The 26,296-nt window shown below is 42.6% G+C and overlaps 1 protein-coding gene across 3 annotated transcripts; it reads left to right on the top strand.

Annotated features, from left to right (window-relative positions):
* Window positions 1–1,265: 1,265 nt before the first annotated feature.
* zgc:91944 (uncharacterized protein LOC436941 homolog) lies at window positions 1,266–16,582 on the top strand. 3 transcript variants are annotated; one of them, XM_035183397.2, is made up of 11 exons: window positions 1,267–1,530; window positions 3,584–3,699; window positions 4,909–5,341; window positions 5,663–5,748; window positions 7,337–7,447; window positions 9,272–9,496; window positions 10,606–10,762; window positions 12,601–12,683; window positions 13,057–13,152; window positions 13,316–13,410; window positions 14,594–16,582. In XM_035183397.2, exons 2-11 carry the CDS (start codon window positions 3,618–3,620, stop codon window positions 14,738–14,740), a joined length of 1,515 nt encoding a protein of 504 aa, XP_035039288.1. In that variant the 5' UTR covers window positions 1,267–1,530; window positions 3,584–3,617; the 3' UTR covers window positions 14,741–16,582. The 3 variants fall into 3 exon arrangements, with proteins under 3 accessions (XP_035039290.1, XP_035039288.1, XP_035039289.1); XM_035183399.2 differs by lacking the exon at window positions 9,272–9,496 and having other exon boundaries at window positions 1,266–1,530; XM_035183398.2 differs by lacking the exon at window positions 1,267–1,530 and having other exon boundaries at window positions 1,746–3,699.
* Window positions 16,583–26,296: the final 9,714 nt, after the last annotated feature.

The raw sequence follows: 26,296 nt of genomic DNA, 5'->3' as shown, positions 1-26,296 counted from the left end.
GTGATGTGGGCCAAAGAAGAATTCACTAACCTTTGGAGCAGATATGATTAAAGGGGCGGACCCAGGATTGTTTTTTTTCACTTTCTTTAAAAAGATGGGATAGGATGTTAACCGTGGCTAGTTATGCACGCTCTGAGTGGCCTTCTAGTTATTATCATTAAGTCATTGTATTAATTGATTGTTTTTATCCTATTATTTTATCCTCTTCAATAAATGTTTGTATCTGCATACAGACCACACACCACGGGCCTCCAAGCTCTTTTCCTCAGAGCTACTTTGAAAAATGACTTGTGTTATTGGCTACATTCTTCAACCCAAACCAGCTGAATGAGCTCATTTTTGTGTTACCAGGTATTAATATCCAAAACTCAGAATCACATCAGTGTCAATTATTGTGTTAGGATTGGGAGTTATAACCCAATCAAACCTGAACACACATATATTGTTGGACTCATTGTGAGTTATAATTCTATCCATTACAAATAGACGGCCATAACTCCACTTAGAAATAGAAACAAAATTTAAACTAATTTGTATTCAAGAACTTGCCTGGAATTCCTCAAGTTTGAATTTTGAATTTCGTATAAGTAATATAATGATATTTTTCAGTACATCTGCTGGTATGCAGCAAACAGAAATGTAGTATAGCTAATTAGGCATACTTGATTTTCCAAAAGTTAAACAAACTACAAATGTTGAACCCACTGTGTAACTTACTTCTAATTGATTTATTGTTTTATCTCGAACTGTTCTTACAGGGTGAAGACTTTGAGGTTTTACATTAAAACAGCGCCGACACAAACAAGAGAGTAGTGTTATCTACTTTGACTGACAGCTGTTAAACCAATAGTGATGTGGTGTTGGAATAGGGGGTGGGACGTGTGTGTGTGTGTGTGGTTTGACAGGGCCAGATTCCCTGAGCTCGTGTTGTGTAATGTTTGTACTGTGTGTCCTCAGTCTGTACCGTATATGATATGCTCTGCTGTGTGTTGGGGTGGTGGTGTTATATACAGCCTATAGTGGAGCTGCATCAAGTCAGACACATTCAGGGGAATTATTTCCTTTTGCAAAATAAAAGAATTACAAACTCTCAACACAGTTCCACTCAAACTGCATAAACTAAACATATAAGCATTGTTAGTATTTTTGATTTGAAAATATTTGTGTTATAACGACTTTATTCATTCGTATGTCTGTAAACCGGGGTGTTAACGTGTAGATGTGGTATTTTATAGCAGGTACAGTAGAACCGGAAATCATGAAGATAATCGCCGCTGTCTTGACTGGTGTCGGGTGAAGGGTCATAAATTGAGACAGACTCCCCACATCTGCATGTCTATTCCCCCGCTGCATAGCTGGAAGACAACATGACCCTGCGCCGTCCACCCTCTGCCCGTCGCTGAACCGTCAGCTCCGGCCCTTTGTTTTCGGTGGGGTCCGGTGGAGCGACACTTTTCCTCCACACTTCCCACCGCCGTTCCCTCTCCGCCCGCCCGGCCGGCCGCTGCGCTCCCTCCCCGGCGACGCGAGGTAAGAAGCCGAGGGGGCTCCGCGCTGGGACAACCCGCCGCTAGCTGCCGGCTAACTTTGCTAGCCTGCGAGCTAACTCGTTAGCGGCTAGCCGAGTCCCAGCCCCTCCAGCTAAAAGCAGCAGCTGTTTTGCTGACAGTCCCGTTGACCCTTCGAGCGTTGGAACACACCAGCTGATCTGAGATAGTGTCTCGCTGTGTGTGTGTGACCTCTGTGGCTGAAGTTTCACGGGAGTTCATAACCGAGACCAGACACACTCAAGTGTCAAGAAACCAACGCTCACTGCTTCTTTCCTAGATCGTTCAAAATAAAATGTAATCAATTCATGCAACTGACAAAGGATTCATCTATTACTATGTATTATATAGTTTAGTGCCACCTACTGTAAATATAAAGGCTTTATAGTTTATTTAAACCAGGACTCCACCATAAATGTCAAGTATTATGCTTTGTTTCAGTGGTGGATCTAGGATTTTTCTAAACCAGGGGCTACAATTTACACAGAGGGGACAATTATATGTCCAACATCCATGCACGATTCCTGAAGCAGTGAGAGGCACATCAATGTCCTTTCCTGTTTACTGTGTGGTCTATAGTTTCGATTCAAATCCACACATCATTGAATATAATCCAATGAGTACAAATTGTCCCTTGTTCACGCACATACTGTACTTTTTAAAAAAAGGCTCGAAAATGTTTGCATTGATTGATAGAATTGTTTGTATGTGACCAGTTTATTAAAAGTATCATGGAGAGGACAGGGGCACTTCAGGGGCCAATCCGATGGCCCCCCCTAGCCCTGCCCATGGACCGCCCCTGTCACTAACTACCATTAAAGTACAATTCTTCCGAATTAATTGGTGAGACGTGTTACAACATTGCAAAAGCGTGTAAAAATAAATAACACGTTGTCATATTTATCGTTAACATTGTTAGTTCCAGCCGTTTTCAGACATGAACTCCGGAGAATATCCGAGCAATTGGGTCGGATTTTTACGGAAGTAACATATTAACTCCGCTGTGAAGATTAGTTTTTGTTTGCAACACATCGTAACCTGCATCGGCTCTTTTCATCAAAATCTCTGTTCTTTTTCTCATCTTCATCTCTGTCTCCTGTTAGAAACGTCACCGACACACTCACTCGCTCACTTTGAAACTTCGGCAGAATCTCCTGTTGTTTTCTTACATGAGCTCTTTCGGATATTCGTCAAAGTTTTGACAAGTGAGAAAGTCCGGAGCCTTGCACTCAGACATTTGCATTCTCACATACAGCTTCTCCGGAGAATGTCAGGAGATTATCCATCACCACTGACGGGTAGCAGACTTCAATAACTTTACAAAGCATTGAACTACACCTGGGTTCATCACTTTTGAGGGTCCCCTGGAAACATTTGCTTTGTCGTTTTTTGCAATTTGCTGCGCGTTTCTGTATTTGCACGCGTTGTGACTTTTTGCAGCGCATGTGTCCTCAAATTGATGAAGATGTTTTTCTTAATTTGCACGTGTTTTCTCCACTGTGCATGTGCTTTCTTAATTTGCAGTGTGTGGAGCTCTCTCAGCCGCTGTAGAAAACAGCCTATGACTACTGACAGCACAGGGGGCACTTCAGGGGCCAATCAGATTTTGGCTGGGGCCAGTGCTCCCCCCATAGGCCCCACCCCTGAATCCGCCCCTGTACACTTGCATCCTGTCTGCTCTTATAGGAACACAATCAAACACACAGAAAGTTCGTGGTTAATTAGGACAAACTCTGCAACGCTCACACTCAGCCTAGGATAAGGGAATGGCAGATAATGCTTTTATTGTGAACGCTACACTGCAGTACTTCCGCTCTGTGCGTGACTGCTCGTGGTGAAGCTGACTTTATCCAAACAGCAGCTATGGATGTGGAGGCTGGTCTCCGGGGAACCGAGGAGTTGATGCTGTTAGCTTAGCCCGCGTAGCCTGTTAGCGAGTGATCCGCCGCTGTGTGTGGGGGGGTTTTGCCACTATGCTAATGTAGCGGCAGTTTGACCGCAGCACACCGCAGTGAGCCTGTCGTCTCCCTCCGTAGAGAACCGGCCGAGCTCGAACTCTGACGAGGAGCCATGCGACAGTGGTGCGTCCCCGCCGCGACCCCGCGCACCGAGCCACTCCCGGGGCGCCTGTCTGTGTCCCCCCCTCCACCAGGTAAGACCTCAAGTGACGGGACCGGCTCTGATTTACTGCTACAGCCAAATCCAGCCCTGCTCTTTAAATCTGTATCATTTGGATCAGTTGCACAGGAGAGAAAAAACACAAAACTCTTCAGCTCGATCATGTAAACACACAATGTGCATCCTGTGCACAAATCTGGCAACTTTACTCCTGTCCTGCAAAGGCACGTGACAGCCGAGGACTTGAAGCATCCCAGAAATCGTTGTCCCTCCGGGTGAAATCGGGACACATCCCATTTAACAAGATTAACTTTTTTTTTTATGGGCTCAGCTTGTTGGAGCTCACTGCAGCTGTGTGTTTTAGTGGAAGCGTGGCTGAAAATACACCTCTTGCTGGGGTTTGTACAAATGTATTGATGTATTATGTTTTCCCCCTTTTTTCAACCTCGCCTGGTCATATCAAATAGAAAGACTTAAAATGAGTAAAATAGTGTTTATAGAGGTTTATAGTGTATGTGTGTATGTGAGGGTCATCCTCCCTGCAGCCCTGCACAGGTACACAGAGTAAAAGGACAGATGGATGTGACTGGGCTGAGGGGACCTGATGTTAGACTATGTATGCCAGGGTGATCTTACTTTAATTCCACTCTGGACAAATGGAACAAGGTTAGCCCCAAGTGCCTGTGCCAAGTGTTTTGAAAGGGTGCCAACATTTTGAATGACCCAAGGGTTCTTCAGAGGAGAATGCAGTCTCTTTCTTTTTCCTAAGTTGAGTTTTGTAAGTCAGTGAGTCTCGTGTCACCTCAAAGTTATTTGGTCGTAACAAAAGAATACAATATATATATATTTTTTTACAGTTGTGTTAAAGATAAATGAACCACAACAAAGGTAGTGTAGTGTTTGAATTGAGCTTTGCTTGTCTTTTTTTATTTGTGTCTTTATGTCTATTAATAATTCTTTCATCATTTATCAGTTGTTGTGCTGGTTTTGAAGAAGTCTGCATCATATTCTCTAAATTTAAGGTGTATCAAAGATGCAGAGCAGGGATAAATATAGCAGTGTATGTCTTGGTAACACTTTGTGAGGACTTGCTGTTTATCTAGTGAGAAATCCACCCAGCCTTGCTATATTAATAGAGCTGCAGTTGGTTCATATTCACTTACAAAACTGGTCTTGTATTTCCTTCAAAAAGCCACTCTCAGGTTCACTCTGGCAAAATTTACACCCCTCCTAATGTGCGCAGATGCCAGAATGGAGTGCTGCGAGGTGGAGCCACGCTACACAATCGAACAGATCGACCTCCTGCAGCGCCTGCGTCTCTCCGGCATGACCAAACCTCAGATCATCCACGCTTTGGAGTCCCTGGAGAGGCTCGACCCAGACCACCGCCCCTCGCACTGCGACTCTCACCCGGCCCCGTCCAACAACACCCCCACCACAGCCGCTCCGGCCCCGTCCTCGTCGTCATCCTCCTCTTCCTCCTCCTCGCTCTCCCTGGCCTCTGCTACCACGCAGACCTCCGGCCTGGACGGCGCCGCGCTGTCCCCCAGCCACAGCTACGAGGCCTCGCCTCCGCCCCTGTACACTCCCAGTGTGGCGGTACAGCGGTCGTTCAGTTACGACATGATGGGTGAGGAGGAGTGGGACCTGGAGGAGAAGGTGGAGGAGTACATGAGGTGAGAGGAGAAAGAGCAGCACAGTGGTGCTTAATGTTGTCAGAGAGCCAGAGATGAATGAGTGCTGGGTGAGGACGAGTTTAAAAGACCAAAAGAATAGTAGAGACAAAGAGGGACTATTATAACATCAGATAATGACAGCTACTGTCCCCAGAGGTGCAGACTTGTTCTGCAGAATTTCAGTGGAGTTAATTCAGGTCAGGTGTTCAGGGATGGCTGAAAAAAGAGAATCAGTGAATAAGGTTAGTCGGAGCACAGGCTCATGTTTTAACCACAGTGTAATGGTTCTGCTGCCATGACAGGGTTTTACTGCTTTTACAGGAAAGACAGCAACCTGGTGAAAGAAGAGATCAAAACGTTCCTCAACAATCGCAGGATCTCTCAGGCAATCGTAGGCCAAGTTACAGGTACTCCGCTTTCTCTGTTGTTTTTACAGCTTGTTAAACTGATACAGCACATGATGCAAATCATAAAAGTGTAACGTTAGAGATCAGATTTCAGTTTTATTTTGATTCATTCAAGATATAGATTTGATTCTTCAAAAGGAAAGAGGGCACTATTTTCATTTTCTTATTCCAGTTCACTGTCGTGAAACATCCACTGGTGTTTTTCATCCATTGAATAGCAATGTGAAAAATAACTACTTTAACCCAACTGTACGTGATTCAAGACCCTGACTGACCAAAGTGGAAGAATTCAGCTTAATTTTAAAACATTAACTACAGTAGTTTAGAAACATGCTAAGGTCTTCTGCACGTTTGATGATAATCAAATTAAATAGTAATGAACTGGTTGTGTTTTGTGGAAACAAAAGTCTATATGTTGACTTCACATTCAAGAATACTAAAGATACAACTAACAATTTTTTCTTTATTAATTAATCTGCTCATTATTTTTTACAATTAATTGATTTATCACTCAGTCTCTAAAATGTCAGACAACAACCCGTCACAGTTTCCTAAAGTTACACATTAAAATGTTTTGTTTGTTAATCTAACCATGATAACGAGAGAAAGAAAAACAGAAAGTTCTGAAAAACTGTATATATATGTATGTATGTATGTATGTATATATATATATATATATATATATATGTGTGTGTGTGTGTATATATGTGTGTGTGTGTATGTGTTAATATGTATGCAAGATCCAAAATAATGTGAACTCTTGGGTATTACCTGCTTTTCTGCATTAATTGGACATATTATGTGATCTTATCCATAGTAGTTAAGACAAACACAATGAAGATAATATTTCACAAACCTATGTTTTTGTATCTTTAATGAAATACCACATAAATAATGAAAGTTCTGAAAGAAAAAGTAAGTTAATTCTAGGATTCAGTGATTGGTCAAATCTCCCTCAAACAAGCTCTCCACGAAGCAGTGGATCAGACCTGTGCAATGTTCAGGAGGAATTTTGAATTTTTTTCCGACAGAGCTGCTTCAGTTCAGACGTTCTTCTGGTCTGTTCTTGTGTTAAGACCTGTCTGTGGTCACTCCACAGTATTTCGTCAGGTTATTGTACCACTCTCAGAGATTGATGCTCATTTTTTAAAGTTGTTCTGAAGCAGATTTAATTTTGATGTATAGGGTTGTAGTTCTGCTTCATCACTGGATATTTCTATTGTTCCTCAGCTGGTTGACAGGCCCCCCCCCCCCAGGTTGAAAACATAACCTCCTTGGTGGAGGTTGGTATCAGTAATGACATAATAACATAGATGGGCTTGTGCCTCTGCAGCCATGGCTCCACTTATACACAATAAATGCTGCACTTTGCATCAACAAAGGTTTTTTTTCTCTCTGTCCTCCCTGAAAAAGGTTTTGCATCAAATCACATGTCCTTAATTCAAGTATAGACATTGGATTTCATTATCTTAACAAGAGTATTCCGTGGTTGGCTCACAGCCGATCTGTGCAGATGCCGTTGTTGCAGCATGAAATAAATCAATGTCTTAAATGTGTCAAGATAACATGTCCCGCCTCATGCACACAGGCATCAGCCAGAGCTACATCTCCCAGTGGCTGCTGCAGCAAGGCCTGGAAATGAGCGACTCCAAACGCAGAGCTTTCTACCGCTGGTACCTGCTGGAGAGGAATAATCCAGGTGAGATGAGGGTGAGGGTTGTAGAGGGCTAGTGTAGAACATGGGGGCTTTCACAACTATCTTGCTTGGTTCGGACCTAGGGACCTTCAGTCCAAATCCAAATAACAGGTGTGAAAGGTGCCTGGTCGTTGGACCAGAAGAGTTGGTAGTCGGTCTGGATCAAAATGAACCATGGTTTGGTTCATTTGCAGTGTGAAAAAACTGTTTTGGATAGTTCTGACTTTCAGACCAATTTCAGAAAGTTGAGACAGAATTAAACAGTAGAAGAAGAAAAAGTAGCGGAAGCCTTACTGGTCTTGAGTTGCCCAGGCTCCCAGTATTTCTTGCATTCTTTGCCTCCAATGACTTGGACGGTCATTTGGCACATTCGAGCTAAACCTAGTACTGCGCCTGAAGTTGGTGATGCTGGTAGAAAGTAAAATGATATTACAGTGGCAACGGAAATTTACGAAATTAACCATCTGATTCATTTTCAATAGCCGAGTTGGCAACACATGAACTTCAGATGCACATCTGTCTACAAACCAATCAATGTCAAGGATAGGTAGACGCAGCCCATGCAGGTGTTGAAGAGGATGTATGTATGTATGTCATACGTCTCAAAGGTGTTGCCTAAATTGCAATGTGAAACCAAAACCAACCAGATCAAATGTGAAAAATATAAACAAAGACACAATACTTGGTTCAGACTTTCAGATGTTAAAACGCTCTGATTATTGTAGAGCCAATGAGTGAAATATAGACTGTTGCAGGGATGATGGATGTCATTTACAGGAAGACTAATTATGAGAGTGCTGATCTGGGCCTCAAGGTTGAATGCCAGGTGAATGATGGCGGATTATTCTGTAGATATGATAGCATAGGAAGAAAGGCTTGTATTAAAAAGAGATGACATTTGTTGTGTTTGTAAAATGTGAACCACTTGCTTGCTAACCTTCCATCTGCCCCCCTCTTTACCCACCACCCTCTTGCATGGTACACCCACGCCCCTCTAATACCTCAAGCTAACGGCATCCTGGTCCCCGAGGGCTGTGAGGTCAGGGAAGGACATGAGACTGATCTATAATTTCAGAGGAAAGACAAATGATAAAGGTAGTCCTGTCACAGGAGATGCGAATCAATAATTTTGAAGGCCCCTGGTTTGGGAATGAAACTTTAGTGCATGAGAGTGGTTTGTCTGTACAGGCTAGAGTAACAGCTTGGGTTGGTGTTGACCTCTCCATGTCCTAGGATACAGGGACACTAACAAAAATATAGTGTGGTTTAAAAAGATGCTTTTACTGGTTTGTGTGCCTCCACAGTAAATCATGTACAAAATGATACATTACAATTTAATGCTACCAGTTTTGCAAACGTGAACAAAGCCACTGATGGACCATCTGCTATCCCTGCTCTCTTCCTTCATCTTAGTCCTTTACTTTCCCCCTCCACCCTCCTAAGCTTGGCTCCCCTGTAGTTCTCAGCCCTGATGCTGGAGGTACTCTGGTGCTGGTTTTCATTCCTACATGGCTAACAAACAGGCTTTTAACAAAGATACTAACATTTACTACGTTTCTCTGCCATGTTTCAAAGACAAAGCGGTCGCAGTGCTTTGCTTCTGACGTAGGCTGCTATTGACCTGCCCGTCATGAAACGTGGAAGTTTCAGAACGCAGTGTTACCAGACAAAATCTTGATTGGGAACTACCAGTTTGCAATAGATTTTTAAATTTATGACTGACGGGTCAGTAAACCCACTTAACTCTCCAATGACATGAGCCAAACCTGTCTATAATCTGATCCATGGCTGTGGCCTGCCTGACCATTGGTTTTGTCCCGACTGAAGGGCTGAGGTGGAGTGAAAGCCAGCACAGCGTGAGCCCCATGCCCAGGGCCAGGGGAGGGGACAGAGACGGGACGGTAGCAGGGGCAAGTGGCAGCCTCCCCAACATCCTCCCCAACCCCAACACCAACCTCAACCCCAACCCTGTGTGGAGCAGACAGAGAGAGCTGCTGATGCACTTGCTGCCATGGTACACTGCTGCCGCTGCAGCCGCCCAGGCCCAGCCAGGTAACCAGTCCCTCCCTGCCCTGGCCGCAGCAGCTTGCAGCAGGGGACACCCGCACTATAGCTGGCCTGTATGCCATTAAAACCAAAGCCACAATGACACTGTATCCTATGCTGATGAACTGCTATTCGTTTTCTTAGCAGTGATTGTACTCATAATGCTACATTGGCAATGTTCTATTGAAATCCTCTTGTAAGAGAGTCAGTGCATTTATTGCTCACAAATACTAAACAGACTTAAGTTAAAAAATTGCTTACATATTTAAGATAAGATCAACTTTATTGATCACATGACAGTGAAATACACTTTAATGGGTTGAGTAAGAAAATGTGTATCAATAAATTGATCTCACTTAATCTCAGATCAATAAATGTGTCTCTTTAAAAAAAACATATTGGTCGAGCTCTGTTAACAATGTAGCATAAAATATAAATCTATACAAAGCAGGTGCAAGTCATTCCTTTGTTATTGTTAATGGTGAAAAGGTTAGAGTAATGGTAGCAGAAACTTTAATGGTAGTAGAAATTATGTACATACACCCCCTCGTAGATATTTTTGTATGTTGTGTTGCAGGTAATGATGCTACAGTGACTTTCTCTTTATATAGATGTTTGTTTTGATTGGACAGATGTTTCAGAGCAACAGATTTATGCATTATTAGAAGTGTAGTAATGCGAGAATCTAAGACTTTAAGTCTTAATGATGCAACCAGATTAAGTAAATCTCTAGTTTGAAAGTCGGGCACACACACAAACGAGCCGTGTGTTGAGATGATACAAGTGGGATTTCATGCTGCATTCACTGGAGATGGGGATTACTGCTGCCACCAACTGGTGGTTTCGGTCTTTATTTTAGCACGCCTCAGGAAAGACTTGCAAGTCCAACTGAAGTAAAGTAGTAGCGATAGTAACTTCCGCTGACTTTTGTGTAACAAAGCGGTGAGTTGACAAACTGGTTACATTGTAGCAGTTAGTGCTGACTTTGCACTGCAACTCCAAGATCTGCCGTTCAGCTGGTGAAACGGCAGCTTGAGTGTAAACGTGATCACTTTCATCTTTGTCTTTCCACAAACTCTCAACAGTTAAATTGCTGCATGTGCTGTGTTCTTTAGGTGCCACCTTATCAATGCGCTCTCTGGTGAAGGAGGAACCTGACTGGAGGACAGGGATCATGTCTGGCGACAGGACAGGGATAGTGGGTGGACCGCTGAGGCTACGCAGAGGAAGCAGGTTCACCTGGAGGAAGGAGTGCCAATCAATCATGGAGAGGTGAGCGAGTCTCTTTGGACTTAGGAGATAAAGAAAGAGACTTCTTACAGAATACTGTTTGACTCACATTTAAAGGGGGGAATTCATGTCAGGAACTCAAGGTTTGCATCTTATTTAAGCGTCCTTCATTCTAACAACACTAAAGTGCCCATATTATGCAAAGTAAAAGTTCTGAAACATTAAAAAGTCAAAGTCCACAGCAAAACTAGTCCTTCTCTCTCACAGCAAACAATGCTCCTGAAGAGCCTGAAATATCCTGTTTACTGGCTTGTTTTCAGTTACTAGTCTGTGTCACTTGTTAATTTGGCTGGAAGTGGTACAGCAGAACCAAGGCCATTGTTACCGTAGCTACAGCAGTGTTTGCAGCTGATCAGGAAGCCTCTTTGTAAGGGCTTGAGATGGCTGATCAGTCACAGAGGAGTCGAACCTGTGCCCTATGAGGCAAATTGGGATTTGTGAACATTGGCTATATGAACACAATTTGATTAATTGAGCAGAACAAACTGCACTTTTTGGGAGGCTTGCTGAGAGCAAAGCTCAAACTAAATTATACACCTGTAGAGATTTGGAGGTTTCTGAAATGTTCCCCTTGGTTCAAAGCCTGTTGTTCACTATATTCAGTGACAAAGGAGAACGAATAGCAAGTGGTTCCACTTGAAAATGGCAAAGTATGATGAAATATTTATTTTTCTCTGGTTTTTGTTACAGTACGCCTGTAATCATAGTGCCATGTAAAATGGGATTTTTGGGGGGGTTTAAAAGACAAACAAATATTTCACTGGGATTGTGTTTTTCACTTAACTATTAAAAAGCTCCAGCCACGCTTTTCTAGAAACTCCCTCCTTGTTGTTTGATGAGTTTGAGCATGTTGGTACTTGAAGTACATCGAGTTCTCGTGACTGTCATTTCCAAATGATAGGAATGCAGTGTTGCCTGAAGTTAAAGTCTAGTATAAATAATTCTTCCAGGGTGAATGTCCTTTAGTGTCTTACTGTTGTGACGTTCTGCTTTTTGTGTGGCTCAGAAGCATTTGATTTATGATGCAGGGCTTTTTTTTATGAGCTGTATTATGTCCCTGCTTCCCTTCATGAGGATGCAGAGAAAGAGGAGAGGAGTAGGTATTCCTCTACCCACTGCGTGCCATTGATTTCTCTATTACATGGTTGCTGTAAGTATAGGGTGCAGACTGGACACTCGCGGTAATAAGACCACACAGGTCCTCATACTACACTCACGAGCAGTGCCCACCAGATTATGCAATTCTACCGCAGTGCTGATCCTTATGAGCTAGTTTCGACCCAAGGACGATACAGCAGAGGTGAAGATGGTGTGTGTGAGTGTGAGTGTGTGTGTGTGTGAGATGGAGCGGACAGGGTAGGGCAACTCTGAGGGTGAGAGAATAAGGAGGCTGGAAGAAATTGATCCCTGTTTGTATTGTAATTTGAGACAATGATTCTCTTTCAAACGTGGATTAAAATAAAGAAGGTAGACATGAATAAGGACAAAAAGGTTTTCACCTGGTAATGTAAAATCCAGTTATTTACAGAAGAGTCTTCTCATTTATAGACATAAGTAGAGAATTAAGTATTTAAAGCTCGAGTTACCAAAATTAATCCACTTAATGCATCCATTAATCTATTCCTGTACAGCGAGGCCCTCTCCTGATGCTCCTCCCCTGTATAAATATTGTCCTTATCTCCCCTCTGGTTCAATACAAAAACTGAGAGTTGAGTTGATAAAGTATAAAATGAGACTGGTGTTATCTTCTTATCAATGCGTGGCCTGTGATGCAATATGATTTAACTGTTTCCAATACTGTGGATCTTTGTCTCCCACAGCTTCTTCATGGAGAACCAGTATCCAGATGAAGCCAAGCGAGAAGAGATTGCCAGTGCCTGTAACTCTGTCATTCAGAAACCAGGTACAAGTGAAACCGATGATCAATAATGGACAAACACCAGTTGTATCGTGTGTTCTCTAGTCCACATAACTTGTTGTAAGTCTCAACTAGCTATAACTTTGTCACTGGTTAGTAATGTCCTTCTCTCCAATATTATCTTCATGATGCACAAACAGTGACGCAGTTGGTGCTGAATTCAAACTCCAACCCTCAGATCCAGTGATTCACACACTTTCATCTTTGTGTTTCCACAAACTCTCCAGAGTAAAATTGCTGCATGTGCTGCGTTCTTCAGGTGCCACCTTATAAATACGCTGTCTGGTGAAGGAAGAACCCGACTCAAGGACAAATGTTTTGACACAATTTTCTTTGTCTGTTTTGTTTAATTAATCAGGTTGTAAACTGTCTGAGTTTGAGCGCGTGACGGCGTTGAAGGTTTACAACTGGTTTGCCAACCGCCGGAAGGAGATGAAGAGAAGAGCGAATATTGGTGAGGATTTGATAACTGACGGTGCTTTACATACAACAGGTGGATTCTTAGGGGGGAAGCATTCGGTCATGTTTGTCTCTGCCTGTGGACACTGGACCATTTACATGCACATTTACACTTCATGTGTCCTTACAATCCCCACTTTCTTGTCTCACGCAACTAGAGGCTGCCATCTTGGAAAGCCATGGAATTGAGGTGCCAAGTCCAAGCTGCCACTCAAATGGTGAGGAGGGGGAGATGCAAGAGTTTGCTGATCAGGTGAGTCATTGAGTCTCAGAGCAAGTACGCCGACATGGAGCAATTTAACTGCTACTGAAGAAGAGACACCAGTAGGCCCTGATCATGGTGCTGCAAATTCAAGCTGTTTGTGGCACAAAGGATTACACTTTGAGAGAGTTGTATGTCTCAGAAAAAACTTTGTACACTTTCAATAATTTAACCATTTAATATGAAACATTATTACTCTACTAGTTGGACTAATGTTATATTTCAAAGACCTTTTATCAAGATGGACTTGTCATAAAAGGAAAAGCACCAGCACTCTTATTATATTATTATTATTTTATTATTATTATTATTATTATTATTATTATTATTATTATTATTACTATACTATTATGGTAAATGGTCTGTATTTATATAGAGCTTTACTAGTCTTGATGACCACTCAAAATGCTTTACAGTACAGTTTTTGCCATTCACACATACATCATAGACACACACACACTCACATCACTCACACACTGCTATCACAGGTAATTTGGGGTTCAGTGTCTTGCCCAAGGACACTTCAGCATACGGAATGGGGGGACTGGTATTGAACCGCTGACCAACAATTAAAAAGTTATTTTTGTATTTTCCACTGAAAACAGAAATATGAATTTACCTTGTGTACAACAAGTCACATTGTGATCTTTTTCATAATAATGAAATATATTTTCTAGCTCTGGGACGTGGACACGGTACAGACTGGACACGGTGTGTTTGTTCACCTGTAACTGGACATGAGAACTGACATGAAACGTAGAATTCTTCAGTGTTTCTGTTGAGGCCGTGCTCGCCACTGATGTTACTGGCATCACTGCACACACGTCATGTTTCACCCAACTCAGTGGTAGGTGGTCATAAAAGCCACACTTTACTACACTGAGAACAAATTGAGAAATTGCCAAGAGGTCTCAAGGGGTCACAGCAGAAACTCCAGCCAGCTGTTAGCTGCTCACAGCAGGTAGGAGGACATAAACAGCATCGCTTCACTAACCTCACGAGTGGACCCAGCCAAAAACTGCTAGTGGTGACATGAAGACTGTTTACAGCCTTTCGAGACTTTAAACAACTGAAAATGTTTTATTGCTTGTTTCCAACAGGACATATCCAAATAAGGAAAGATGCATATAAAAGATATATTTTACTCATATTTCTACTGTCTGTCCTTCCACAGGAAGACGCGTCCTCCCAGAGGATTGTCGACCAAATAGACTCCTCCTCACTGGCTACCACAGAGGTGGCAGCCCTGCCAAGCCCCACCCCTCAGGTCCTGGAACAGAAAGAGGAGGATTCAAAAAGGGAGACTGTGGATGAAGAGTGACCAAAGCCAGGGAAGTCTGGATCGTCATGTTTGAAGTTTAATCCGAAGAAATAGTTAAACAATAAGTGTCCCCTCCTCCACCTTTGTGTGGGGCCTTTGGGGGCTATGACACCCAACAATCACAGGCAGAAGGGTGCTGAAGCTCACTGAGGTGCCTCTGATGGTAAGGAGGCCACTGTATTTATCAACAGTAATCCTGCTTATATTAAACGGCAATATACAGTATACATACATATATATATAAATATATAGTGCATTCCAAGATGGTATTAAAAAGCCTAAATTCCTTAGAGGGAGAATTATGTAAAGGATACCTCGCCCATTTGAAGCTAAGCTTTTTTTTGTTGTCTCTGCTACGCGCCTTCTTTTAGCTTTTCTTTTTTAAAGAGCGATTGTTTGATGGACTGTGGCGACACGAACGTGCTGAGCCTGCAGGTCAGGTTGTGATCGGTGGAGAAATTAGTTAAAGGATCTGGCTTGTGGTGACACGAACACCCTCTGCTTGCTTGAACGTCTTCGAACCCCATCTGGTTCGTTAAGACTCTAACCTCAATCAGTCGACTGATCAAATCAGTCGATCAATCGACGAGTGCTGTTGCTATCAAACCCGTAAAGCCCTGAGGGACAACTGGAATCTCAGGTAATCCCCAAAAAATGGTGGAAAAAGTCAGAGGAGAATTGCACCAGGTTTCTTATTTGTGTCTTAACATTTGTTGCTTTGTTTTCTTCATCTTAACTGTATTTAACCAAAACAGGATGTGTTATTTATACCTTTTTATATTAGCCAAACAAGCCTAGGACAATATATCATATTATATCATAGTATCTCTTTTGTCATCCGTCTTCTTTGTTATACTTTATACTGAATGCTGCTCTTTGGTCATTTTTGTAGTCCCTCATTTCAAATTCTGTCTCAAACCTCAGCCAGTGACGTGAAGCTAGACGAGTCGCATACGTCTACTGATGTTTTTCTGTCTTATTTTGTAACGTTTGAAAGAACGCTAAATCAAATGTGATAAAAACTCATCATGCTACGAGCACCTTTCTCTATTGGAATAAGCTACAGCCTAAGCTCATGTTAAGTTTGTATGACTGCAAAGCTGCACTTCAAAGTGGATCTCACTATAACTGAAAGAGGAGCGACTCAGACTCCACCTGCATTTGGGCCTAAGACATGTACATAACCCAGAAAACACACGTCTACAGGTGCTTTCCTCCACATTGCAGTAGCAGTATATAGAAACTGTTATTTGTCAAACTTGAAATATGAATAGCTGACTTTAACTCTGCATTGTGTAATCCCTTATTATATTATATCCACTGGCCCAAGGCCTCGGGAGCTCCTCCCTAAAGGTTCATGAAATGGACACAGGCGCTTGTTCTCAAACAGCCCCCAAGAGGGCGCTAACATGTTACCTCCTATTGCCAAAGCTATGCCAAGGTAGAGATGAGCTACAGTAACCTGTGCTTACAGGAACAGGACCAGACGGTCACTACAGTATAGACATACAGAGCCTAATAGATGTTTATTTGCTCAGTACAACACTAGCCAACTCTAGTTTACCTCAGAATAACTGTGTGTCATGAATGTGTTACAGGCTGAGTGTCCTCCGACACAGAGCAGCCGTCATTGTGACTGTTTATGACGCGGACAGTGTCATGTAGCATTTCTGACCTCGGGGTTTGCCTCGTATCGTATACTCACCTCAGACCGGTCACTCGTCCGGCTTTGGACAGGAACCCCCAGAGCTGCGCGCTGTTTCTGATGAGAACGCTCCTCTCTATCTGCTTTTATCTGACAACGAGAAAACAATAACGACAATAAAATTGTAAACAACCCAGGTGATTGTGTCTTGATTTATTCCGAGTCAACGTTCAGCTGGTGCCAAGACGATGAGCCTTGGTTGAAAACTCTTGGAACAAGTAGAGTCACATTTGAAGCAGCGCCAGGTAGAGGTGAATCATTCCATCAATAAATCCTCAGTTATGTATCCATCACTTTGTAATTCAGTGCTGGACCAAAGGACTTGGTACAATGATTTTTTCGGTGAAAGCTCTGCTGGTTTCTAAAGCAGTGCTGATGTCAGGAGAAGTGTCAGAGCTGTGTGATCATATCGGGTAAAGCTGAGGATGATGTGGGCTGATAAATGTGCAGCAGCTGAACAACAGGGTGAACACGAGCGTGACCTCCGAGTTTGTTTCAGTCTCAGCAGCTAAAACTTAAAATCCTGCAAAGATTTGACTCAGGGAATATGTTCACTTTGCTATCTACCTGACTTGAAGCACAGAGAAGCATGATATCCTTTCCTTATGGAATTGAATACATTTAATGCTATATCTGAAGACATTACTTCCCATCAAAGACGTGTAAAACCTCTGAAATTTGGCCCAAATACTGCAACTAAGCCCACGTTTGTACCAAGTGGTAGTTGCTCACTTTTCAACACAAGATGGCAACAATGTCCCTTATTAATAAATCAAAGAAATGTGTTAGCAAAGGCATGAAGTTTTACATTTTACTGAAAGTGATGCACTCTACAGAAATGTCCATCTGTAGCTCCTCATTCAAAATAAAGGTCTTTGCACTTCAAGGTTAGATTAACTGCAATTTCATTCTTTTACGTGACATAAACATTTGTATGCTTCTTTAAATTCAGCATCATTGATCGTGGCCCTTTTGTTCACATTTAAAGCTCCGAAGGCTCAACGTCTTTCATGTTTACATATTTAGCTGAAGCTAAAGGGTCCATAGTGGAAAATAAATGTATATGCTAAATAAACAAAAATACAGTTAAAACAAGGTAACAGCCACGAAATGGAGAGCTAAATGAAAAGAGCTGTCGTGTGTTAATACAATGACGTGAACATCTTATTATTACAATAGACTTACAATTCAACTTTTAAGTTTTTACATGTCCTAACACTGTCATTTCAATTAAAAATGAGTTGTTTTTTTATCATTTTCAAAGTCCTTTTGAGAATCTGAATAGTTCACAACATCTAACATTTCGGTTAAGAAATTTCCATCCTCTCCATTAGTGAAGCTTTACATGACTGACGTGTCCTTTCTTTGTGGTGACTGCTATGAAACCTCTGTGGTCTTGTTGCTGTGCTGTGGAATATAATCTGCAGATTAGGTGAGGATGTAGCTACGGTCTGCCAGGTCACATTGCACAGCTACACAGCTCTCAGTGCAGGCGTACCTCCACCGAGGCTGAACAATCCGACACATGATTGTCAAGCTCTAATAGAGGTGACATAAATGAAAGAAGGACGTGCTCACAAACCTAAACTAGGATTTATTTGTCATGAAACATTGTAAAAGAGAAAAAAAAAAAAATTCCTGGGTAAACCTGTTGATCTGCATCTGCATCAATACAGACAGGTGAAACTAGAAATCCACTCAGTAGAGCTCATACGACCTTCAAGGCCCAACTGTCCCCTTGTGAAAACACATTGAAATTCAATAGATCAGTATTTGTACTTAGATCTGCATCAAATTGCACAAACTCATAAATATCGATCCCCTAAACATGTCTACATTTTTTTTTCTCTAAAATCTATGAATTATTGTTCACTCTAAAATCTGTGAAAATGTCAAAAAAGGAAACAATGTTAAAGAAGGTGATAAATATAAATCCCGGATCTGCCCTTCTTGTCCTGTTTCCAAAAATGAAATGGGTTCTTACTTGGCCCATGTCCCACCCCACCTACAAAGCTTGAGACAAATCTCACACGATTTGTGATGCTGTTATTAAGTTTGACCACACATTGGTTTTACAGTACAGGACCTCGTAAGTACCCTATGTAATAATGTATTCCTCTTTACCTTTAATATTACAAGTTGTGTCTCCTTTGTTCTTTAAACCTACATTAAGTCAGTAGTTTTTCATATCTGATTATTTGACAAAATCTGTTTGTAAATGGCAGGTGTTGTTATAACCTACAGCTAATGGGATTCTGATCAATGCCACATTTACTTAATGAGCAGCCTGGGCTCCATCAGACTAACACGCAGATCACTGCTTCTAACTCTCAGTGAAGCATCAGTCAAACTGTGTGTAGTGCAAACATTTCCAAAGAGAAGATTGTTGCTTAAATTTTGCCAGAAAGTCATTAAACCCTCTCATATTAGTCTTTCCCTCCCGGTTAATTGATTATGAGTTGAGCCGTGTGCGTGCAGCAAGAGGAGTTGGCAGAATGCAAAGATGTGAAATGAACTCGTCTTGGGAAGTTGGCATTTGGAAAAGAAACACTGGTGCTTCGTTGCCCATGGACCCGCTCACTGATGTAATGTTATGGCAACATGATACAATTTGCCCCGAATCCCTCAGAAAGCTGTTATGTGCTGAAAGTTTGGCCTGGAGGCTGAAGTGTGGAGCTGCTCCAAATGTTTGGAATCCATTAATTAAATGAGCACATCGCCTTGTGTGTGTGTGTGTGTGCGTGTGAGTGTGTGCGTGCGTGCGTGCGTGCGTGTGTGTGTGCAGAGGTGGGTGTGTGTTCATATGTATGCATGCTTGCAGGCTTATTCATGCCCTTTACAGGTTGGTCGTATCCCGTTAGAATGCACAATTCCTGAGTGAACCGTTCCCTTTTTACCTGTGGTTCCTTCTGTACACCACATGAGGGCAGTATGGTTTACTGCTGATGTTTGAGCCCAGGAGTTTGATGGAGCTGTTACTAATGTAGTAACAATGTTTATGTGCTGCACCTACTTTTTTATTTTTGAACAAATCAGAAAAAGCGGTTGATAGGAAAGGACGACGTGATGATTGTCATCCCATTCCAGCGAGCACACGTATTTTACAGCTCGTGTTTTTCTTGGTGCCTGCTGCTCCGTGAACACTTGCTTTGCAGTAAAACCCCGACCATCTGGTTCGTTTAAAAGCCTGAAGCAAACTGTCCAACAGACAGACTGCGTTTTGAGTGTAACTCTGCAGTGCAAAAATCTGAATGTGGACTGGATCAGTGTCGGCTGCTGCCTTTAAGTGGACCTTTATACAAGGCCTGAGACGGACACAACTGATATGAAGAGTCCCAAAAATGTTTTTTTTATGAAATTATATGAACATTGAGTCACAAACAAACAAACGTTTAATTGTCTGTTTGGAAAGTGTAATTCACAGTGATTCTAAAAATCGGTGTATCATGCCTGTATGTTTAGATTTGACTGAGCTGGGACTCAGACATCAACAACCACCAGTATTCTGTCGATCGCGTTGATTCGCAGCCAAACTACAACACTTCACTTCCTGTTGTTTCAGATCACCTGTGTGCACCGTCCCTTTCACAACACACAGTCATTTTTATCCTCACGTCTCTCCCTCCGTGCCTGGAACTCCCCCCCCCACGCCTCCCGCACAAAGCTCTGGCTTACAGCCGGAATTTTTGCAGGTGGAAACTGCACCGCTGACACAATAAGCTCCAGCTTTTGCACACAGATGTTTGAGAGACTGGTGTAGAGTGATGTTATATATCACTCTTGGAAAGAAGGCTTGAATATGTGACACTTCAATATGTTTTATGTCTGTTGAATGTATGACTGACTTCTCTGTGCAGGGAGAGCAAACACCAGCAGCGAGGGCTTGGTCTACTCTGGTCCGGTGCTGTGGTCTCCATAGCTGCTTTCAGACCTGCACTGAACTCCTGATAGTCTCCTGAAATTATGCAGAGGGGCTGTATGTGAGAACGCAAATGTCTGAGTGAGAGGCTCCGGAATTTCTCTGGAGTTTCTCCTGCCAGTCCCCTAGTAAGAACTCCGGAAAATGTCCAAATGAGTTGATGTGAGAACACAGCAGGAGATTCTCTGAAGGATTCACGACGAGTGGGTGTGTTGATGACATTTCTAATACGCAACAGAAGAAGGAAAGATGAAAAAAAGACACAGACAAAGGTGTCAAGAGGGCTTTTGGTGATAAGTTTTGAAACCAGTGTCGATAAAACAAAATAAAACGCACGATCTCTGCATTTCTACGTTACATCTTGCCTCTGCCTGCTGCACCACCCCTCGCCCGAACGCTGCAGGGATTTCTGTGTTGTTGTGAGCGCGTCGGAGCGGAGAATCTCCAGCTGCGTCGCTTGTGCGTGAAAGGCAAACTCCACAGAAATACAGGACCTGATTGTGCGGACATCCTCCGAGTTCATGTCTGAAAACCGACATTACACTTACACTATGGTTGCTCTAACCTAAACAATAACTGCTTCTGTATATCCCAACACTTACTTTAACCTCAACCCAAATCTAACTGTAAAAAATGTAACTATTTTACATTATGTCTTTCTGCCCCATAAGGAAGACAAGTCCCCATAATGAGACAGATTTAGGTCCCCACAACATTGGTGATACCTGGACCACACACACTCGCACACACACCACCAGGCGCACAGTGGTGTGTTTTGGCAGCGTCAGGCTTTGAGACCAACGTGGCTCTTCTATCATTCATTCCCCTCAGAAGTGTTTTTCATCCTCGTTTCTTCCCCCGTGGAAAACAGAATTCATGACCCGTCACCTTTTCTGCTGACTGCATAGACCATCTGCTGCCTCGGTAAACGATTTCCCAGCTATTTTCGTTGCCTCACAAAACACTTGATGACACAAGTGGCATGAAAAGTATGCAATTCAATTTGTCAGTGGTTATTACTTTGTAGCGAGGACAGTTACAGTTATGTTTTGATTACGGGCATTTTCTGTCGAGTTGGACCGGTCCAAAAAAATGTTTTTAACTTTGGACTGTTTTTAAAAGCAGAGAAAAATGTGTTTATGTGTCTCTTGCGTCCTGGCGATCTATAAATGTCCCCTTCTTGTCTGATTACATTTCATCTCATTGCCAAGCTCACCTTTTACTGAGGGGTTTCTTTTGTGCAGCGGAGAGAGAGAGAGAGAGAGAGAGAGAGAGAGAGAGAAAGATGAGGAGGTGAGAAACGAAGTGGAAAGCGGGTGTTACACAAGATATCATAAAGGGAGGAAGCGAAAAGTTACCTTTAACCCAGCAGTGGACTGGAGAATTTGTGTGAATGTGAGAGAAAACTCCATATACTCCATAGACTCCTCTTACAGCACATGTGTGTGTGTTTTAAATAAGGCTGCAGCACCAAACAAATGTGTGTTTGCCCTTGAAAGAATGACACAAGAGTAGATGAGTAGGGAACCTTTTTGTACCATGTCCTATTTAGCAGGACATATAAAAGGGAAAACACACACACACACACAATGACACGCCGTGCCCTGAATCTGTCAGGGCCTTGGTCCCGTTTCCTCCAGTCAGATAAGAATTTCCTCAAAGGACTTGTCGCGATCCCTTTTTTTTCCCCTTCCAGACTAATTTTACCCATAACTCAGAGCATCTCTCAGCAGCAGCTCACAACTTCTCAAATGAACGCGAGAAGGTTCAAATAAAAGGAGCTACACCCGTCTCCCCTCCGAGGCCCCTCCTCTGAGCTATATATGTGTTTTCTTTTTAATTCCTACTCGCTCCTGCTGTCTTTCTCTCTGGCCCCCGAAACGTTTTCGCTTTACTTTCCATCAATCCCCCTCACTAAGGTTGCAGACCCCCCCAAAAAAAAAAAAAGCCTTTCATGTTAAAAGAAATCCAACCTCTGGCTACCTGAATACCAAACCGTCAGCTGTCAAATGTTCAAATAAAACGCCAATGACAACAAAACATTGATTTTGAACATTCACTTCATTCGGGGAAGGGTTTTGCTGAACGCGTGCAAACCAGCTCCCTCGTTACACCTTCACTGTGAGATCTGTCCACCACAAGTTCAGTTTCCTGCTGCTGGCCCCTGGATGAATCCACTGCTGGCTGCACCTTTCTCAAGGACACTTCATTCTTTTTTTTCCTGATGTTCCAGTAGGATCTATTCATTCGCTCTCCTCAAATCCTCCAATTTCCCCATTCAGCCCTGAAACCCGTGAGACCTCACCAGAAAAGCATCAGCCACTTACTCAAACACTTAATATGTGTCGCGAGCTTCTGTGGCCGTGTGAATAATGACTGTGGTCTTAAAAAGCCAAAGGCAGGAATTACAGGAGGGATAGAAAACATCATTAAAATTGTACTCACTGAAGTCACTGAGATCTTGGGACTCAACGGAATAGTCAAAACTATTGTTCTAACAGGGCAAACTGTCTGATGATGGATGAGTTTGCAACAGATGAACTAGCACTCACTATGGAGGTCAAACTATAACTGAGCACTCCTGTAAAGTTGTTAATGACTGGACAGAAAATTGGTGGTGCGGTGATGTTGGGTGGATGTTAGCAACGTCGAGTTTAGGTCATGATTTTGCCGAGTGATAATTCTAAATCCAAGCAAAACCTCTCATGTTACATGTGGACATTTGATCTACTGTTAATATGACACTAAAAATAAATTTGTGTTACTGTTTCAAGCTAAATTCAGAGGCAGCATGATGTACATATAATCAATGGAATATAGACACAAATCAAATTCTGGTGGGGAAAATGTTTGAAGTGTTTGAAGTGACAGATTTGCTCTGGTTGTGAGGCTAAACGATGACTAGAAACCCAGGATACAAAAAAAGCCTCTGCCAACCGGTGCAGTTTCAGTCCCCGAAGGGGTTCCTGACAGGTTTTGCATTCACGCTAATATGAGGTCAATTTGATGAATCTAATCGACTCATCTTTGAGTCCAAGTGAACATTGGTGCCAAATTTGAAGAAATTAGGAACGGCAGACTTGTTCAAAAGGCCAATTACATGTTACGTGAGGCCACAGTGCCCTTGACCTTTGACCACCCAAATCTAATCAGTTGTTTTGTGTGTAACTGTGAACATTTGTGCCAAAATTGTCGTCATTTCATCAAGACCAAAAGCATATTCTGTAAGGTCACAGTGGCCTTGACATTTGACCTTTGACCACCAAGTTCTAATCACCCATGAGTCGAAATGAACATCCGCACCAAATTTGAAAGGATTCCCTGGAGGTCTTCTTAAGATATCATGTTCTAGATAGAATGTGACGGACGAAAGGACAACCTCGTAAACATAATGCCTCTGGCTATTGGCTGTGCAGAGGCGTAAAAAGAACAGTAAATAATCAACCATGTTTTGCATGAACACTGCAAAGACAAATGAGCAGTCAAACGTGAACAGTCCATCCATCCAGCCTGCTCATTCTTTGAGGTTTGTGAGGTGTGTGCCCCTTTGTGTAATTATAATGTAGTTACAGCACAACTGTTCACATCTCATCTCCCAGTCAGCTTCAACATGATCATGCTCATTTACTAGCCTCAACCATCATTTTTGTAATTTTCATCATATGGGTACTTGTGTGGAGTCGTGTTAAATGTCTTTTACTGTTAAGGATGGAGGACATGTTGGACCTCAAACCTCACACCTGCCTTATCTCTCAAGATATCGCCCGTCTTTGTGTAACATTAGCACATAGTGGCTCACCAGACGGCGCTTCTTCACAAGATTTCATGTTCCAGCCACCCCGCTGTTTCATGAGGGTTTAGGCTTTGCCTTCAGAGGACACGTGAGATGAAGCAACCTGCGTGTGCTGAGCTTCACAGGGTGTTACTCTGACCAACGCCAGATAAGACCCTGTCTCCGCCGTCAGCCTCCCTCGCCACACGCTCATCCCTCGGTGAAAAAGATTGAAAAGGAAGATTTGCTGAAAAATTTCAAAGCAGCAAACAGGATCAACAGCTTAGACGGCTTTCACTTCTCAGCAACTTCCTCGTGCCTAATGTTTATGGTTTTTTAAAAGAAGGATGCTGCTGCTAGTGTGTATGTGTGTGTGTGTGTGTGTGTGTGTGTGTGTGTGTGTGTGTGTGTGTGTGTGTGTGTGTGTGTGTGTGAAAGGGTGGTCTTGTGAGGGAATTTATTCTCCTGTGTATTGGAGTGTAAAAGATGCCAGAATGCTGTCTTTCACTTCACTGATGATGTGCAGCAGCCACATGAAGCAGGAAAGTAAACCTCCCTTCGCGCACACACACACACAGACACACAGACACACACACACACACACTGTAACTCCTGGCTTTTTACCATCACACTCATTGTGACATTCATCCAAATATACCCACTCAGTACATTCGTATTTTAAAAAAGGCCATTACATTATGCTCCTGCCTATGTCACTTTTATGGCCGCTGCTCCATCGTATGAATCCAAATGAGGTTTATATCCGGACACACAGCAGATGCACAAAAAACAACAACCTGGAGATAAAGGCTTGTAGCTACCGGTGCCAAAACCCAGTGTGCATGAAGTGAGTCTTCCTGCTGCCTCTAAATTCCTCTGTCTCATTATTGTTTTCTTGATGTTTTTCAGCAGTTGTGCCCTTGCGAGGGATTGAAGCGATTTCCTACATCTTCTATGTTTGCACCCAATGTTTTTTCTGCAAGCATCAAATTCCACATCAGCGCCAGAGGCTGTTAATCCATCAATCAGAAAAAAAAAGGAGACGGAGGAAGGAAGAGGGTTGGAAGACACAGAGCAGCACACTGGCTGTCGACGGCTGCAGCTGTCGGGGTCGGAGAGCTGTAAAGCAAGGTCCCAGCATCGATCTCTCCAGCATGTCTTCAACTGGGGCCTCAAAGGCTTCCATAGAATCCATGTTGAAACACAGCGCATGCATAAAGCTGGAAAGGTCGGAACACGTCAAAAGATTCAGATGCATGAAACTGTGTGGATGCAGGACTCTTTGTACAGCCTGAACAGGAAACGGAGCACTTACTGTGTGCAGGAGCACCACACTCCAACCTCTCTCCACCCCGAGAGTACAAAGCTTCGTCTTGGCTTCTCCTCTTGACAGAATTAGTAAAAACAGATAGATCTGTCAAGTCAGACAGGCAACTACAAGACAACAAAGACACACAACCCCATCCACTACAATGAAGAAATTCAACCTAGCCACAGTGCACATAAACACTTAACAACTCTACATTATATAAAAGTAATGTGTTGTATTATCACACACTGAGGTTCGACTGTTTACCTTTCCAAGCTTTTTCAGGTAGGGACAAATGATGTGCGAGCCGGGTGCTGCAGGAAAATGTTGCCATTGTGCAGCTACTCAAAAAAAATGGCCAAAACAAGCCTCAAATTGGCCAAATAGAGAAATCTGAGGTGGAGGTGCTACTTCCAGAGTTAGAGGCCAAAAAGTGTTTTTATTTTAATCATTTGCACTCTGGCTGCTGATATTAATACAAAAAGAAAAAACATATACAGTGGGAAATTGTAGAGTAAGCACACTGTAAATGCAGTGTTCTTATAGTGATTTAAAAATAGGTCATCTATTATATTATATCTATTTATAATAATTTTCATTTAGCTAGGTAATATGGAAGAAGATGTATGTTTTTGTCTTGTATTCCCAGAAAGGGATGGGCCACATGCACTAGCACGAGACAAAAATCAAGATGTATGAATGAACAATAGGATAACAGATGTGCTGTTGGCTCCCCATCCAGATTTATAATAAATAGGCTGCATGAAGCATATGTTATTTACTTTAGTGTGATTTTTTTTTACTCTCAAGAGACCGAGTGGTGGCAAAGCTGTTCAGGTCGGTATAAAAAA

Source organism: Hippoglossus stenolepis, chromosome 17 (genome assembly GCF_022539355.2).
Source record: "Hippoglossus stenolepis isolate QCI-W04-F060 chromosome 17, HSTE1.2, whole genome shotgun sequence".
Classification (NCBI taxonomy): domain Eukaryota; kingdom Metazoa; phylum Chordata; class Actinopteri; order Pleuronectiformes; family Pleuronectidae; genus Hippoglossus; species Hippoglossus stenolepis.
The sequence above is the reverse complement of the archived record's forward strand: the minus strand, read 5'-3'. Positions and strand labels throughout refer to the sequence as shown.